General features: G+C 56.9%; 1 protein-coding gene across 3 annotated transcripts in view; it reads right to left on the minus strand.

Moving 5' to 3' along the window:
* The window catches only part of SEPTIN9 (septin 9), a 165,091-nt gene that overhangs the window by 67,842 nt on the left and 82,073 nt on the right, over window positions 1–15,176 (minus strand). For all 3 annotated transcript variants that reach the window (XM_007185763.2, XM_007185765.3, XM_057535333.1), the window contains one exon: window positions 12,359–13,000. In XM_007185763.2, the coding sequence (XP_007185825.2) occupies window positions 12,359–13,000 (642 nt within the window). The remainder of the gene's footprint in view (window positions 1–12,358; window positions 13,001–15,176) is intronic.

The raw sequence follows: 15,176 nt of genomic DNA on the forward strand, positions 1-15,176 counted from the left end.
CACCTGGTGGGGGCTGGGGACAGAGGTGCCTGAAACCCAGGCGGGCGGTGGAGGCCGACACTGCAGGGCCTTGTTTCAGGAGGTGCCCCAACCCTCTGTAACCTGAGCCCTGGACGCCTCACCAAGCCAGCTCTTCCCGTCAGGCACGAGATAGGCATTAGTCAGCAGGTAAACAGGCAGGGAGGCACAGACCTCAGGAAGGCCTGCCTCAGACCAGCACGAAGGAGAGGGGGCATCATCCCAGGGGTGAAAATAGAGCCCCCCCCTCCTGGGCTGGGCCACTGGACTGTGCAAGGAAGTGGACCCGACTGCCAGGGGAACGGGCAGGGGTCACATCATGACTCAGGCATGCCCTGGGGTCACCAGTGACAACGGTGACCATGGGTGTTACCTACCCCCCAGCTGGGCTCCCCATCCCCGTGCCGAGGAGGGAGCGGACACAGCAAGTTCTGCCAGAGCAGGAGGTGGCATCTGCAAGGTGCAAGGGTGACCCGTCCCGGGCAGGGACAGAGCCCCTCTGTTCCCACATCAGTCTCCTCGCACCCCTCGGGGGTCCCCCAAGATCTCCTGTTTCTGCCCCGTCAGAGGTAAGGCAAGGCGTGAAGTCTGGGTGACGACAGATGAGAGGAAGTGGGCCTGGAGACAGTGACTTAGGAGAACGGGATCCCAGGCTGGCCTTCACGGCCCAGGGACCAGGCGACTGGGGGGCTCAGAGGAAGGGAGGGGCGGGCCGCTCCCTGGGGCGTGCCAGCCAGCCGGCCCCACCTCCAAGCTGTGGCCGCCACGGTTAAAGTTCCAGCTCCTCCCGGGCCACAAGGGCCTCATCCCAGACCAGACACGCCCCCCGCAGCCGGTCCCACGGCCCTGCACGGGAAACAGGACGCACGGGTCTCAGATGATGGTCAGGGCTGTGCTCCCGCCAGGGCCCGGCCGAGCTGAGGCCGCCTGGAACCGAATATGCTGTTCGGCCAGCTCAGGGAGCCCCCAGAAGGAGGGCGCTTTGGGCAGAGCATCTGGAGACCTCACTGGGATAGACAGGAAAGGAGGCCCTGCTGCATCCTCGGGGCCTTGGAGGCCAGCCGGGTCAGCAGGTCCGAGTGGGCAGGGCTGCCTTCCCACCGTCAGCAGAAGGCCCAGCCCAGGCCCGAGCTCTGGGCCCCCTTTATCACTCCTCTTGCTCCCACTGGATCTCTGGGTGCGCAAGGGACCCTCCTCTCCCCGTCACACTCCATTTAGGGGGGCGATGCCTCGGCACAGATGCCAGACGTCCAACAGCAAAATCACAGGCTGGAAGGGTGGTTGTACTGCTCCCCCCATCCCCACCCCACCGAGCTTTCTAGAGGAGGAACGCTGCCACCAGCGCCTTCCTGCCCTCAGGCACTCCCCACCCTGCCCCACCCTCCTCACTGCCATCCCTGGCAGGTGCTGCACTCTGCAAGTTCAAAGTCCTCAGCCCCTCAAACCTCAACCCTCTTGGGGCCAAGACCAGGGGCTGCCAATTTTAAAGGGACCGCCAGAAAACTCAGGAATCAAGATACATAATATTTCAGTGCAATATTTTTTGAAAATCAAACTTTTGCAAAAAATCCTTAATGAGCACAATCCAACAGGGCGGGATTCGGGCGAGGGGAGTGCAGCAGGGTTGTGCACGTGCCTGGCCCATCGTTCTTGAAAATGTGGATATTTGTTCATGAAGGATTTTGTGGGGCACAATTTTGATTTTTAAAAGCGTTGCATAAAAATACTATTTCTCTTGATTCCTGAGTATTCTGGCGCTCCCCCCCGCCCCCCGCTAAATTTTGTGCCCCAGAGGAGTGCCCCACTTGCCCTAATCTCGGGCGTGTTCTTCTTGCTTTCACCCACCAACCTCCAGGGGTCCACACCCAAGCTAGACCTTGAACCCAGGACCACCCTGGTTAGGGTCACAACCTCCTGGTGCCAGCGATCATTCCTGAGCCGCCTCGCCTGCTTCACTTTCCTCTTTGGCCCTCACCACGGCTAATGGGCTTTATGTTTTACTGTTTGCTTTGTTTACCCTCTGCCTCTTCCCATCAGCACATAAGCCCCAGGAGGACAGGATTTTTCTCTGTATGTTCAGCACCGATGAATTTCTCAGCGCTGCGAACAGTGCCTGGTACATGTCAACGCTCAACCCTTCCTGAATAAACAAACACTCCCGGCACAATAATCTCTAGGAAATCTGATCAGGCCCTAGTGAAACACCTCTGGTGGATCGGCCCCATAACACAGCGTCCAGCTCACCTCTGGCCCGGCCCGCCTTCAGCCCACCGCCTCGGCCAGCGTGTCCCAAACTGTGGGTCCTGACGCTTTAATGGGTCCTGAAGGCTAGTTAGTGGGTCATAACCAGCATTATTTTTTTACATTTAAAAAGAATACATTCGTACTAGGCAAAAGGTAGAAACAACCCAAATGTCCCTCAGCTGATGAACGGATAAACATGATGTGCTCAGTGCATAAATGGAATATTACTCAGCGAGAAAAAGGGATTGCAGCCCTGACCCAGGCTACAACACGCAGGAACCTTGCAACACGATGCAAAGGGAAGGAAGCCAGTCACAAAAGACCACACACTGTGTGATCCCATTTCTAAGAAAGGTTCACAACAGGCAAATCTACGGTCATTGTTTAGGGCTGGGAGAAATGGGGGTGGGGGACAGGAGGTGACAGCTAATGGGGACAGAGATTCTTTTTGAGGCGATGAAAACGGTCTAAAATTGGATGTGGCGACAGTTTCACAACCCTGTAAATAACTAAAATCCATTGGATTGTACACTTTAAATGGAAGAACTGAATGGTATTATGTGAATTGTATCTCAATAGAGCTGTTTTTAGAAAATAAGAAAAGCTCCCCCATCCAAAGAAGCACAGCAAGTATGAAGGTGTAGCAGGCACACAATAAAGGTAAGAAGTACTCCATGGAAATATTGTTTCATTTGTATACACACCGCACACACACATCTACACATACGTGTGTCCTGGTTTGTGGTGTAAAACGTACTTCTTACTGGAGGCTGCAGCCCAAAATAAGTTTGAAAGCCACTCTCCGGGCAACATCAAACTCAGGATTCCAGAAAGCCAATGGCCCTTCACCTGCCTGGACCACTCTGCCCCCTTCAAGACCAAGGGCCCTACCCCCCGCCCCCCACCTCCAAGAGGTCTCTGCTGGCAGGGTTTAGGGGGCTCCCTCCTCGGGGTGCCAAGGCCCTCTGGACTCGTCCCTCTCAGAACACTTGTCACACTGCACTGCACGCATGTTTTGGAGGGAGCGTCCCCAGGACATGGGCTGTGTCCTGGCCACCGACGCGTATTCTCCTCTGAGGACAGTGCCAGGCCCAGGGCAGCAGCCCAGATGCACAGACTGATGGTGGCAATCATGGGGGGCTGGCCCCTCACCACCCCCTCTACACACCACTACTTCTGAATGATCTGAGGGATTTTAAATAGCTTACAGGATGATTTTCTAAGAAAGAAACGTATAAAATAGGAGGAAACAAACCCCAAACTCAAACAAACCTATGGAAGAAACTTTTTAAAGGATGAGGCGCCCACAAAAGTATCCGGCTCAGATGGTTTCACTAGTGAATTCTTCAAACGTTTTAACACAGAGATGATCGTGTAGCCGCTTAAAATGTTCCAGAACACAGAGGGGGGTAAAGAAACGCATCCAAATTATTTTTGCTAAGCCAGCACGACACTGACACCAAAATTGATAAAAATAGCAGGCGCACACATGCCCGACATGCTGTAGACCAAGCTCACGCGTGTATATCCATGCAAGAATTGTGCGTCTCTACCTCGTTGTTTAAACCCAAATAAATTCCAATGGATTAATGATTTCAGTACGTAAAAATGAAACCATAAAAGTACCAGAAGAAAAACCTGAGTGAATTTTTTTTTCTATGATTTTGGAATGCAGCAGGCCTCTAAGCAGGACATAAACCTCCACAAGAGAAAAGAAAAAGAATAAACTTGACAACCTAAGGGTTAAACATCTCTGTTTAGAAGAACACACTAGACACAAAATGAAAAGTTAACAACTGGGAAAAAGCACTTGTAACAGCTACAACAAAGGTGCACCAAGGACTCTTAAACAAACAAAAAAATCAACAAGAAAATGATTAACGACCCAACTGGGAAAAAAAGGAACCTAGGACAGGAATGAGCAGGGAACCTAGGGCCCTTGGCCTGTACACAGAGGAAAAGATCCCCACCCACCCACCCCAACTTAATAAGAGATGCACAAAATAAAACACCCATCAGATAGCTTTCTACCTCTCCGCCCAGGGCAAGGCACACAGCACCTCTCTCTGTCACGACCAGAAACTGATGTAGCTGCTTTAGAAGCCAATTTGGCAACATGGACCAAAATCTTAAATGCACACATCCTTTGGTGCAGAAATTCCACTCCTAAAGGTTTATCCAACATGTGCACATATATAAGCGTGAGGATGTTCCTGGAAGCCTCGTTTACCACAGAGGAAGCCAGGCAAGAATGGCAGGACCGGGCTTCCCCGGTGGCGCAGTGGCTGAGAATCTGCCTGCCAATGCAGGGGACACGGGTTCGAGCCCTGGTCTGGGAAGATCCCACATGCCGCGGAGCAACTAGGCCCGTGAGCCACAACTACTGAGCCTGCGCATCTGGAGCCTGTGTTCCACAACAAGAGAGGCCGCGACGGTGAGAGGCCCGCGCACCGCGATGAAGAGTGGCCCCCGCTCGCCACAACTAGAGAAAGCCCTCGCACAGAAACGAAGACCCAACACAGCCATAAATAAATAAATAAAAATTTTAAAAAAAAAGTATATCCCTAAAAAAGATGTTTGCTTTAAAAAAAAAAAAAAAAAAGAATGGCAGGACCATGTCAGGGCCGAGGACGCAGCTGTTAGGAGGAATGTGCCCAATCTACATCCACGGTGTCATTAAATGGGGAAAACACACACACGCAAAATCCAGAAGGACACACAGCGTGCCCCACCATCCACATGGGCTATCCCGGGGAAAGGGTGGGAGATCAGGAGAGACAGATTTCCTTTTCACATTTCACGTGACCTTGACTTTTTCTCTTCTACCAATGGTCACGCACTGCTTTTGAGAATTAGAAGAGAAAAAGGCAACGGGGCAGACGGGGCCGAGGGAGCCAGGGATACAGACCAGAGCATGGGCTACAAGCTCGGGGAGGGAGAGGCGCCGTGCAATGGCCAAGCTGCGCCCGTTCGTTAAATAAGGCTGCATTTGGTTTTCATTTATGAGCTTGTTTAACAAAACCTCCCGGGTGCTGGGCCTGCACTGGCGGTCCTCACACATTAGCACTTTTGTTCTAACAACGCTGTGCAGGAGGAACGAGGCCCATTGCGATGATGAGAAAAAGGACTCAGAGAGCATAGGTCATCAGGCCAGGGCAGTCTGAGGGCCATTTCCCCCACGAACAAGTGGGCAAGGCCTCCCGAGTGGCTTCCTGCTGGAACATTCTGTGCTTCTAAGTTGTACCCTCTGTGTGTTATATTTTAGGAGGGAGATGGAAGAGGTGACCTTCAAGGCCACTTCCACTTCCCAATTCCTTGTTGGGACCAGCGCTGGTCTCTCTGATCTGCATTGGACAGACCAGGGATTTCCAAACCAGGTTCCCTAGAGCCCTGGGGTTCCACAGCGGTGTGCCCAGTGACAGCATGGGAAAGGGGACGGGAGGCCTCCCTGCTCAGAGAACTGGACGCTCAGTCCTGGGCACGAGCTGCCTTTGCTCATTAGCTACAACCGGTAACTCCGGGAGCCCCTGGGATTCCAGGGGGGCGTCTCTGACACCCACAGAAAGGCCCAGGTCAGGGGAAGCCAAAGTGGATAAAACGTGGAAAGGAAGTCATGCCTGGACCCGAGAAGGGTCCCCTCCTCACCACCCACAGCTCTCAGACATGCGGCCCCAGGTCCACATTTAGCCACGTCAGGCCAGTGGGAACCACGTGGCGTCATCCTTCAGGCTGCCTGCTGGAACCCAGGGTCTGGGCAGGGCCGCCCACACTTCGGGGCGCCAGGCGGGGGTCCGAGCCACTCCTCCGGTGTTGAATGTGCCCTCTGTCCACAGAGCGTGGCTGTCCGCGCAGGCGTGTCCCCCGGACAGCAGCCCCATTGTGCCGACCCTGGCTCCCAGCAGCTGTCCTGGGCAGAGAGGCTGCGGCTGCAGACACAGCCCCTCTCCTGGCAGCTGCTCGGCTTCCCAGGTCAGGCACCCAGGAGGCCTCACCCAGCACCACGTGTCTGGGGCCCAGGCTCCATCCCTGGTCAGGGCTGCAGCCCCCAAGCTGCAGGGAGGCAGCGCCAGCCTCCCTGCCCGGCCCGCTCCCGCAGCTGTGCCCAGCTCTATGTAAGGCATTCCGCAGCTGCTCGGCTGCATTCCCTGGATGGGCCCGCATTCCTCCCTCCTCACCACTGGGCTGGGCTTGGCAGACAGCTGGAGGGCCAGCGGGGGAGGTGGGTGCTTTCTCCCGGGCCCTCCCTGCCCCCTACTCTGCCCCACCTTGAAGGAGACACACCTGGGCCTGGCCACCCCTCCGCCACATCCTCCTGTCCCCCCATGCATGGGGATCTCCTGCTTCAGACCGAGGTGTGCACAGGCCTCAGGGTCAACTCAGAGGAGAGCGTCTGTTCTTAAAAGGCGGAAAGAGAGAGCGACCCAATCCCCAAAGGTGAGAGGGTCCCTGGATGCCCTCTGGGGCCACGACGGGAACGGGGAGGAGCCCAGAGCAGAGGGGTCTGTCGGGCAAGACAGCCAGGCGGGAATATTCCTGCAGGAATATGTTATTTGTTACCTGAAAAAGGTACAGCCTTTTTCCCACCAGAATAGAAACACACAGCCCCACACAGGAGAAAACTCTCCAGGCTAAGGGCCCAACGCACAGAGAGATTCAAGTTCACTGCTCTGCTTTGCCAGACACAAACGAGACCCTCAACATTTATGAAGCTCCTGCCCTATGCCAGGTGCTGGGATGAAGGGTAGACAAGGTGCAGACCCCGGGAGTGGGGAGTCCACAGTCCAGGGACAGGCCCAGAGTGGACCCTGGTTAGTGAGGCGTCCTGCGAACACGGGGGGTGTCTAGGGAGCCTTTGCAGAGCCGGCCCTTCCTCCCTAAGCAGATGGCGGTCCCCTTCTCCCCGCCTTCACGTTCTCCGATCCCCACACACACTTCTGGGGCACGTCACGGTCCCCCCACTTCACTGGCTGACGCCTTCCCACCCTTCAGACTCAGCTCAGATCTCACGTTCCCCAAAGCCTTCTCTGCCCAGCCCCCTCCGTCCCCACGTCCCTGTGCTTGTGGCCTCCCACGATTCCCCGTGGAAGTGAGATCTTCCCCGTTCTGCCCCAGCCCCTAACACAGGCCTGGTGCAGCAGGCACCCAGGTACACCCGGAAGGCGGCAGGCTCACCTCGTTTGCCAAAAAGCCACGCTCACCACCAGAGGCGTAGGGGGCCTGACGTCCACCTTCCTCAAGGCTCTACCCACGACCAAGGATATTTCTAGATGTTTTTAGTCGTAGGAAACCGGAGGAAGACACTCGCTGCGTCTGCCCCACCCCCAATGTCACGCCCACATCACCAGGGACTCCTGGCACCACCGTGGACTGGATACCTGTCTTGGTTATTGGGGGCCGGGTAGGTGCAGCTGTACCTGGAGACCTCAGACCCCCTACCACTACTGTTGCCTCGGGCCAGCAAGCCCAACACCTCCCTCGTTTGACAGATCAAGAAACTGAGGCTGGGGAGTGGGGGGCAGGTGGGGGGGGGACGCGAAGTGATGGCTCAGAACACAAGAACTCAGCTGGGCGCCAGTCCGGGGACACCCCACTCACCACGCTGCCTCCCCCATGGCCTCCAATGAGCATCCAGAGACGGCAAAGAACCAGACCCACGAGTGAGCGGCCAGCGCCCGCCTTATAAGGCAGCCTCGGGGAAACTTGGCCGGTGGAACCTGGGGGGTGGCTCCCGGGGGAGGGAGAGCGGGGAGCCTGCCACACAGACACGGCTCTGGGCCCTGCAGCCCAGCCCCACCCAGAGCCACCCAGGTGGGGGCCGGGGGACCTGGGAGGGGAAGCAAGGCTGTTCCCACCCGGAGCCTGAGAGAGGAGTAGGGATGGAGGGTGCCAGGCCCAGGGACAGGGTCAGCCTCGGAAACCAAGAACCCAGCATGCCAGAGGGAGCGGATCAGACCTGTGGGTTCCTGGTTGAACAAAAAAGTATCTGCTTGATCCTTGGAGAGTCCCATGGGGTCCCTGCAGCCCCTGCATCTGCCTACAAGAGCCACCACAAAGCCATCCCCATGTCACTCCTCCAACATTGTTTTATTGAGCACCTGTTATGTCCAAGTCACTCGGTATCTCATGAGAGTCTTTCAAAAAAAAAAAAAAGACAACAGCCCCAGCCTCAAGTAACCTAGAATCCAGTTAAGGGCATGTAGGGAATTCTGAAGAAGACACAGCAAACGTTAAGAGTGGGTATCGCTGGTTTACAGGTGAATTATAGTTTCTTTCTAATGTCTATATTTTCCAAATTTTAAAGAAACAGTACTGTGAAAAACTGTTTTTGCATTAAAAAAAACATCTAGCAGAGGAAAGAAGGTTCATACACAAATAACTTACATTCCAAGACAAACACATGATACTATACATGAGAAAGATGCAAAAAGGCACGGGAATCAGACGAAGTGAGGCTATTTCCAGTTAGTGGGAGAGGTGCCATTTGAGCAGGACTTTGAAGGATGCATAGGAGTTTGAAAAGCAGTGATGTGAAGAGGAGCAGGGCTGGGGATCAGGAGATCAGTGCAGAACCGTTGTGAGGAAAGGTGGCCAGTGGGAGACCATGAAAGGACCAGAGCAGGAGGAGCTGGGGAGCAGGGAGGTATGAGCTGGACAAGAGGGTGAATCCATTGTGGGGGGCGGGGGCCCGGGCGAGTGAGCAGTGAAGGCTCAGAGTGGGAACGTATTTCATCAGTGCTCTGCTTTAGGGAGGTCAATCTAGGAACAACTTAGCTGAGGTCCCAGGAGACCCTGTCCTGCGCCCACAGTCACAGTCTGGAAGGCTTCCTGGAGGTAGAGGCAAAGGGCTGAGTCTGATCAGAGGGCACAGAGCTCCCTACCTCCCTGATCCTTTGCCCCCGCAGTGCCAGCTGGCCCTCAGGGGTAAGGGATAGTGAGCCCATGGAGGGCAGTCAGAGCAGGCCCTGCAGGCTGGGGGGCTCCTGGGAGCTCCCAACCCAGCCCCACCATGGAAGGGCGGAAGGGGATGGGAGTGCCAGGTCTGCAGGAAAGATGGACAGGAAATGAGGCCGAGGGACAACCGGATCTGTGCCTGGAGGGGCTGGATAGGCCGAGACCAGAGGAGGGGGAGGGAGGGAGAAGCAGATGAAGCCTCAGAACAGGGGCTGGCGGCGAGCTAAGACCCGGGGCTCTGCAGAAGCCACTGCAATAGACGCAGGGAACACCCCTCCCTCGGGAAGACCCTACCCTCCACCTGGACTTGCCCGGGACCTCAGGACTGGACATCCAAGCGAGCAGGTGAAGGCCAAATTTCCCAGCCCACAGAGGGCCTTGCTTCCTCCCCGCCCAGCCCACTTCTCACCCCGCGTTACTTCCAGGCTCACCCCACAGTGACTTCTGTTTTAAATGAGGAGAATCCTCCCATAGTCATCCAAGCCCCCACCTCCTCCAAACCCGAGCATCCTTCCCCTTTGCAGTATCTGTCCAACGCCCCCGCCTGGTTCAAATGCACCTCAAGGTTCTCAACCTGTGAGCCCTGGTCTCAGAGAGCCCCCTCCCCATCCAGCCAATAGGACATGGAGGGGCGGGCTCAGCACACTTGTGAGTTCACACATGTGCACACCCATGACTGGCACATACGCCGACCCCCAGTTCGTGCTCCAGGGGTGGGAAGGCAGCCCTCACCCCACCCCAGCCCGTGGACCTCTCCACGAAGAGCTGGACTTCCATCTGCACAGAGAGGGGCTGCGGGTCCAGGGTGCTGGCGCCCAGCTCAGACACTGAAATGCTTTTCCCTGGAAAAACCGCACAGGCCCAGCACCAGGCTCCCCAACACCTCTGGACTGCGGCCTCAGCTGGGAATGCTCTTCTCTGCCCGTCTTTCCCTGGTTCAATCCCACCCTCTCCAAAACTCAGCTGATGAGGCCCGGGCTCCCGGGGGCTCTCCCAAAGCCCCGCCCACTTGGTTCCATGGCCGCTGTTCACGTCCCGCTCCCGAGGCAGAGCTGGCCTGACCGGTCCCCACGGTCCGGCCTGACCAGCGGCTGCCGCTGGAGGAAGACGTTCTTAGACGTGCTCGAGGCTGCGCCCCGCCCTGCCCCCCCCCGACAGCCCACGCCGGTGCCACCCTGAGCAGACACCCCCTGCCTGTCCCCCAGAGCAGGACCACCTCCTCGGGCACGCAGTGCCAACTGTCATCAAGATCTGGATGGTGACGACCGTCTCCCCAGCCACATCCTGTTTGACTCAGCTGAGCGCCAACACCTCCCCCCTGTGACGGGGCTGTATCCAGCAGCAAAGGCCCTGGACCAGCAGAAGATCGTAGGAAACAGCCTCCTGGCCGCTCCCCAAACACCAGCCATGCATCCTGACATCGGCACCAGCGCACCTGGGGGGTGGCGTGGCTCTGCAGGGTCACATCTGGGGAGATGCAGATTCACGCACCAGGGCTGGAAGGGACCTCTTGGTTCCTGCTGCCCACAGTGTGGCCCAACGTCAGAGGAAATTCAGTCAGCCCCTTGGCCCACCCGACCTGCTCGGTCAAATGTGCATTTGGGCAGAATGCAGCTGCTCCACCAACACCCCTACCCCACCCCATCACAAGCCCCCAAGTCCACTGACCACAGGAAAATTCTCATGCAAAAAGGAAAACCTCAAAGAACTCAGAGCAAGGACTCGAGATACTTGCACACCCATGTTCACAGCAGCTTTATTCACAAGAGCCAAGCAGGAGGAGGACCCCAGGTACCCATCAACAATGGATGGATAAGCAAAGTGTGGTCTGCACAAAATGGAATATTATTGAGCCTTAAAAAGGAAGGAAATTCTGACACCTGCTACAACATGGATGAACCTTGAAGATGTGCAAAGAGAAACAAACCAGACACAAAAGGACAAATATTTAGGATTCCACCTACATGAGGTACCCAGAGTAGTTAAATTTGTAGAGACAGAAAGTAGGATGGTGGGTGCCAGGGGATGGGGGGGGAGGGGGATGGGGAGTTAGTACGTTATGGGGACAGAGTTCCAGGTGGGGAAGATGAAGAAGTTGTGGAGATGGGTCACGGTGACAGTTGCACAACAACATAATGTATTTAACGCCCATGTGTTGTACACTTAAAAATGGCTACACCAGTCAGTGTTGTTATGTGTATTTTACCACCATTAAAAATAATTTTTAAAAGGGTGTATCAAAATCCCAGAATGTTCTGCCTGTTCAACCCAAAGGACACTTACTGAACATTTACTGAGCCCCGAGTCCCGGGATCAGAACTGGACCCAGCTTTCACTGGACTTACAACCCAGCCGGCACCTTAACACAGCCCATGGGGCCAAGACCCTCCCTGGGGGGGGGGGGCAGTAACGGTGTCCCACGGGATCGGCACCACCTCCCCTGGGAGCTCCCCGTGAGCACAAGTCTGGGTTTGGACCCTCCGAGGATGGTAGCCAAGCAGAACACCCCCGAACGGAGCTGTGAGCAGGAATTATGGGGCTCCCTGGCCTGGGACCCCTCCAGGCAGCCCTGAAAACCTCAGCATGCAGAGGTGAGGCGTTCTCGTGCTCCCTTTGCATCTGGCCATGACCCTCCCTACCGGGGAAGGAAGAAGAGGAAGACCCTCCTATGCAGAAAACCCCTCCTCACCCGCTGCCCCGGGGGCACCAGCAGGGCAGTCACAACGCCTTCCCGCGCAGGAGCCTGCCTCCCCGCGGCCCAGTAACCACCAGCCACCAAGAATGTGACAGCCTGTCCTAGGGTCTCAAACGCCTCCAGCCCCGACACGAGCCTGCCCCGGTTCCTGCCCCCAAGTCCTGGGCTCACAGCAGAGGTTACACCACGGCCCTGTGGACCAATTAACAGGGGCCCTCCACAACCCAGAGATTCTTTGCCAAGTCTAACTCAAATCCAACTTGCTGCATCTCGGTCCATCCCCCGTGGACAGAAAGAGCTGCCAGTGCCCTCCCCTCAGCCTTCGGAAGTATACGCCGCCCCCCGCTCCTCCCGCTCAATATTCAGCTTCTTCCTCCAAGACTCCAGGGCAAAGCCAGCTCCCCGCCCCCCAAATCACTGCAGCACGGATGACCAGCACCTGCTACTCACCCTCCTGGCTCTTGGGTGGGGCCTCGGCCACGGGCGGCTGGGGTTTGGGCTCCAGCCTGCTCTGCAGCTGAGACATCGGGGTGGGTTCCGAATTCTCCAGGGTCTGGGGTGGGATGGGGGAGGCGGGCCCCTCGGCTGGCTTGGGCACCTGGATCTCGACCCTCTTGGGGGCTGCGTCGGCGGTGGGGATGGCGGGCACCTCAGGGATCTTGGAGGTGGGGGTCTCCATCCTCCGGTGGGCTGACTCCTGGGGCTTGACTATGGTGATCTCCGTCCTCCGAGGGGTGGGCTCTGGCGTCTTGTGGCCCAGTGCCTCAGCCCGCTTGAGCCCGAACCGGGACGGCCCGGCGGTGCCGGCGTTCTCTACCTGCTTGGACGAGATGTCGATGGAGATCTCGGTGCGCCGAGACACGGGCTCTGCCTTGGGCCCCGAGAGCTCGACCCTCCGCAGGGCAGCCTTGGGGGATCGCTGGCTGAGGGAGTCTACATGGCGGGCCGCAGGCTCTGAGTTCTTCACACCCAGGTCCTGGAACTTCTGCGTGGAGCTGGCCACAGAGGCCCGGAGCAGGGGAGTCTGGACCCTCCGGGTTGGGGTGGAGTTGGGCGTCTCGACCTCCTCGACCTCAAAAGATCTTTTCAAGGCTGAAAGAGAAAGCGAGGAGAATGTGGTAAGTAGGCGGCTCGGGAACCCCTGGGAACATCCCGCTAACAGTGAACGTCAGAAGGCAGCTGGCGGGGATGCTACAGCAAGGGGCCCCCGGGAAGCCTCTTGCGCCCGTCACCTCTCAGGAAGAAGAGAGGACAGCCCCACTCTACGCGGGGACTGAGGCACCAGCAGCCACGTGTTCTGGGAGAGAAAAGGCGGAAGCTTGGAGGACGCCCTCTGTCCTCTCTGTCCTGCCGTGGCCATGGTTCCGCCAGCTACATTTTCTATAAGGATGCTCTGGCTCAAGGGAGGGGCCTTTGATTTCTTTCCCTCCTCACCTCCACCCGACACAGACACCATCAGCAAACACCACCAGCAGCAGCAGCGGTGGGAGGATGTCCCCAATAATAACAACCACAACCATAACCAATCAGAATCTCGATGGGGGGACTTCCCTGGTGGCCCAGTGGTTAAGACTCTGCGCTCCCAATGCAGGGGGCCCGGGTTCGATCCCTAGTCAGGGAACCAGATTTCGCATGCATGCCACAACTAAAAAGATCCCGCGTGCCACAACTAAGACCCGGCGCAGCCAAATAAATAAATAAATACAAAAATTCATTAAAAAAAAAAAAAAGAATCTCGATGGGAATGTCACCACCAAATCAATAACAGCATGGACAGCCAACGCTGGAACTTTTAACACGGGCAAGGCCTTGGGCTTCCTGTGCATAAGCACATTTACTCCCCACCCTAACCCTATGGTGTAAACGATGCTATAAGCCCCTGATACAGATGGGAAAACTGAGGCCCAGGTGCTTAAGCAAAGTGCCCAGCAGCGTGGAGTGAGTAGCAGAGCCGGAAGACGCGTCTAACTCCAAGGCCCAGGGTTCTTACTCCTTTCTGGTGGAATAATGCAGATCCTGGGTGAAGTTCACACCGCTGCTTTTCTTAGTCCTCACACCGGCTGCTTCTGCCTCCATCCTACACCACTTGCCCCAGCCGGACCTGGGCTCACGCAGGACACTGACCACCCAACTCCCACCCCACAGCCCAGCATTTCCCCCCGGCCACCCGCCATCTCCGCCAGGATCTGCTCCCTCCCAGGCGGTGGGGACAGTGCCTGAGAAGCCACTATCCCCACAGTCCCTGCAGCGTGCTGCAAACGAGAACCAGCTGCTCCCGGTTATAAAGACCAGAGTGGAAAGGGGCCCACGGGGCAGGAACATGCACCAGTTCCTCCCCAGCCGGGCCCACAGCGGGCCCTCAGCGACCCACAGTGTCTCTCCCACCCCCCTCCCCACCTCACCTCACAGCCCCAGGAGCCCAGGATTACAGGGACCCCCCCTCAATTTCCTCCCCCAGCCCGCAGCTGGTCTCCAGCCCCCAACACCAGCCCTCAGGGCCATTCTGAGCAGCCCCTCCCTCCAGTCTTCCTTCCTCCAAATTCCAACACAGCCCTCGTCTCTTCCCCATGGACATTACCTCCTTCAGAAGACCAGGGTGTAGTGGGTGGTTGAGTGGGTGGGTGGCCAGGGGCGTGTGTGCTCTGAAGCACTGGATGTAGGGGGAAGCAAGGGAGACCCCAGACCCTGATACCTGGCTGCCTGAACTACCAGTTCCCCAAACGTGACACCCCTGGGGGACCCTGTCTAAGCCCTGGGCACACCTCCTTCTTGGTGGACAGAGGGCACAAAATCCTGGGTCACAAAGCTCGACGGCCCCAGAGGCCCTGCAGGGATGGGAAATGTCCTCCGAGGGAGGCAGCTGTGCAGATTTTGGGAGCGGGCGCGTCATCACACACTGACTCAGGGACACACCTGCTGTTCAGCTTCATTGCGGCCAAGCAGGCATGTGCGTGCAATGTGGCCAGAGCTCCTGATTCAAGAGAATCTGAAAATCTGGATGTTTTTTTATATGTTATCTCCTGATTTTTAAATGCTGGCACAAACAAAGCAAAACAACCCCCTTTAAAAACACTGTGCGGTCAAAGGAAATCACATCCAAGGGCTGCACTCGGCCAGCGGGCCCTGCCGTGACCTCGGGTTGATAAGGCACATGGCCAAGTGCGGCAGGGGTGTGCCTGTGCAAGGACCCCACCTGGCGCAGCTCTGCCTCTCACCGGGGGCTGTCCAGCAAGATACGCAGGGTACAAACTGCCCATCCAAAGAAGCC

The sequence above is a fragment of the Balaenoptera acutorostrata genome, chromosome 20 (genome assembly GCF_949987535.1).
Source record: "Balaenoptera acutorostrata chromosome 20, mBalAcu1.1, whole genome shotgun sequence".
NCBI lineage: Eukaryota > Metazoa > Chordata > Mammalia > Artiodactyla > Balaenopteridae > Balaenoptera > Balaenoptera acutorostrata.